Raw genomic sequence first — 2899 nt, forward strand, 5'->3', positions numbered from 1 at the left:
TTCCAAGTAACTGCTTAGCTATTTTTCTTGCTCTCAATTACAATTAGATTGTAAGCCCCCAAAGGCATCTGTAATGTGTATTCTTTGTGAAATGTTTGCACTGTTTTTTTTTTTTTTACAGCAGTGTGTAAATTGTCCACACTAAAACTAGTTGTAATTACAATAAGCCATTAATTCATTAGCATGAAAGTATAAAAGGAGGAACTATTCATGAATCAATACACATTTCATTATATAGCAATAGGTCTGCACAAACACTGTATGCAGGAAACTAAACATTATGAAGGGTAAAGATGATATGTGATGCTTATCTCTCTTTATATGGTAATTAAACAGCACAAACTCCAGACTATAAACAGAAGGCAGTACACTGTAGTAGTAGTAGTAGTAGTAAATGTTTTACATTTCATAAATGCATTTTTTGACATATAAAATCAGTGCTATGCTTTAATAAACATGTTGGTTATCTGTGCAAGATTTTTTTTTAGTGTTTGTGTTTTAGAGCATGCAGTGCATCAATTGTATAACACACTTTCTGCTAAAATAAGAACACTTTGCCCTACATGTTTTGCAATACAATCTCCTTTTATACACATCTATAAAATGTTACCATGTTTTTATAAATGCATTTTGTCCCTTTTTGTATTGCCATGGTTTTGTTAATACTTTTTTTTTTCTCTGTTAGGACTTTTACCTGTTTTAAATCTGTATGAAACTGTAGTATTTTTTTTTAGAGAACTTGAAAAAAATATTCCATTCATTTGAAAGATAAACTCTCATAATTTTTAAATGGGTTCATAGGCTGCCAGCATTCCAAAAAGGCATATCATTTCATCTCCAGCCAGTCAGTGAAAGCTGGGCGGAGCATATTCAAAAACCTAGCTGCTGACAGGTGTATAAGAAGTGCTGAGGAAGGGCACAGGTGATACATACACCTGTTCCAGGGACAGTTGCAAGCACAGGTGCCTCTGACTCTCCAGCCTACCAGCTTTATACCATGAGTGCATTTGATCCACAGACACATTCTCCAACTCGATGTGGGCCACAATTTCCAAACATTGGGCAAGAACCTCCAGAGATCAATATGTACTGTGACAGCATCTTCCATCCTCAGACTATGCCTAGTCCTCAACGACCTTCAAACTTTGATACTGGAGATTACAGCACTACTGCTAATCCTTATCTGTGGCTGAATGGGCCATCCATCACACCACCTCCCTACCTGCAAGGATCCAATACCAGCCACTTCATGCCTCAGTCATATGGTATGCAGAGACAGCTTTTGCCTAACATGCATGGCTTAGGAGGATCTGAGTTAGGCTGGCTTCCAATTCCAACCCAAGAAGAACTCATGAAATTGGTGAGACCACCTTATTCCTACTCAGCCCTAATTGCGATGGCAATACATGGTGCCCAAGATAGAAGACTGACACTTAGCCAAATCTATCAATATGTTGCGGACAACTTTCCTTTCTACAACAAAAGCAAAGCTGGCTGGCAAAACTCTATCCGGCATAATTTATCCCTAAATGATTGCTTCAAAAAAGTTCCAAGGGATGAAGATGATCCAGGTAAATGACTATTTTTATATTTTATGACATTTAGTAACTAGAAATATATCTGCTTTTTATTAATATTAATTGCCTTTCCAATAAGTGATGAAATATCTGAAATAACTGCTGTAATCAGTATATGATTCAGTATGCTTTAAAAAAAAAAATCAAAGGAATTTAGACAGTAATAGGAACTATGAGGAAATGTCTATGCCCCTTGCTGCAGATTGATGCTTTGTGTATTTTAAGACTGAAAAAATATCACGTTAAAGTCAAATTTGTTTCCTTTGTGTCCCTAGTTGATTATTATCCATTGCTGTATCTAAAACTCTATATCATATGCCCAGCCACACATTTCATAATCTGAATACTATTAAAATATTGCATGAATCTTGCTGACAGAAAGTGCTTTTAAACTGGACATACAGTACCACATATGATTCATATGTTATTTTACCTAAAGTGAAAAAATATCCTAAGCATTATATTTTCTATTAATAGGAAAAGGAAATTACTGGACTCTGGACCCAAATTGTGAAAAAATGTTTGACAATGGAAATTTCCGCAGAAAGAGAAAGAGAAAGTCTGATACCAATGGCCAGATAATCTCTGATAAAACAGAAGGGGGTTCACTGCCTGACAGCCCAAAAAATGGAGAACATCAAGAAATGCTGGAGAGTTCTTCACCAGGAACTGATGACTCAACTGAAAAAAGACTGTCCCCACCCGCCATAACACCATGCCTTAACAATTTTCTCTCTAGCATGACTACTTATGTTAACAATGCCGGTTCTGTAAGCAGATCAGTATCACTTGGACTCAGTAATGAACCATCTGACAAAATGGCACAGAATACAGCTGGTTTCAGCTCATACTCACCACTTTCAAATATACAAAGTCACGGAGGATCAGACTGGTCCCCTACTGTGTCATCAAATCCCTTTGGTTACAGTAGTTCTATACTAAATCAATTCACTCCCCACTTCTACAACAGCCTCACAAACAGTACCCTATTCTCCCGAGAAGGCACAGAGGTATAAGTACCAGAATAAGGTAGAAAAGCCTTACAGTATACTGAAATGAAGTGTACCTTCATTAGCAAAAAAAATCACTGTACCAGATAACCTGAATATTTGTGTATGTGTATAGTATTTATGGATACACACAAGCTGATGCTCACACAAAACATACACACAATGTATGTATGTACTGCAAACAAGCACACCTTCAAATAGTAGTTTTGTGTATTTAACTGTTATTCAGTAACATTGGACTGCCCGCTACTTACACACTGCCTTCTACTGCTTTACATTTTAAGTAGTGCATACATTTTAGAAATGTTGTAG

General features: G+C 36.5%; 1 protein-coding gene across 1 annotated transcript; it reads left to right on the top strand.

Moving 5' to 3' along the window:
• The first annotated feature begins 915 nt into the window (after nt 1-915).
• Nucleotides 916-2614, top strand: FOXI1 (forkhead box I1). The gene is made up of 2 exons (XM_040344679.1): nt 916-1571; nt 2055-2614. The coding sequence occupies exons 1-2, from the start codon at nt 998-1000 to the stop codon at nt 2591-2593; spliced, it is 1113 nt and encodes a 370-aa protein (XP_040200613.1). The 5' UTR covers nt 916-997; the 3' UTR covers nt 2594-2614.
• The last annotated feature ends 285 nt before the right edge of the window (nt 2615-2899 follow it).

Source organism: Rana temporaria, chromosome 3, assembly GCF_905171775.1.
Source record: "Rana temporaria chromosome 3, aRanTem1.1, whole genome shotgun sequence".
NCBI lineage: Eukaryota > Metazoa > Chordata > Amphibia > Anura > Ranidae > Rana > Rana temporaria.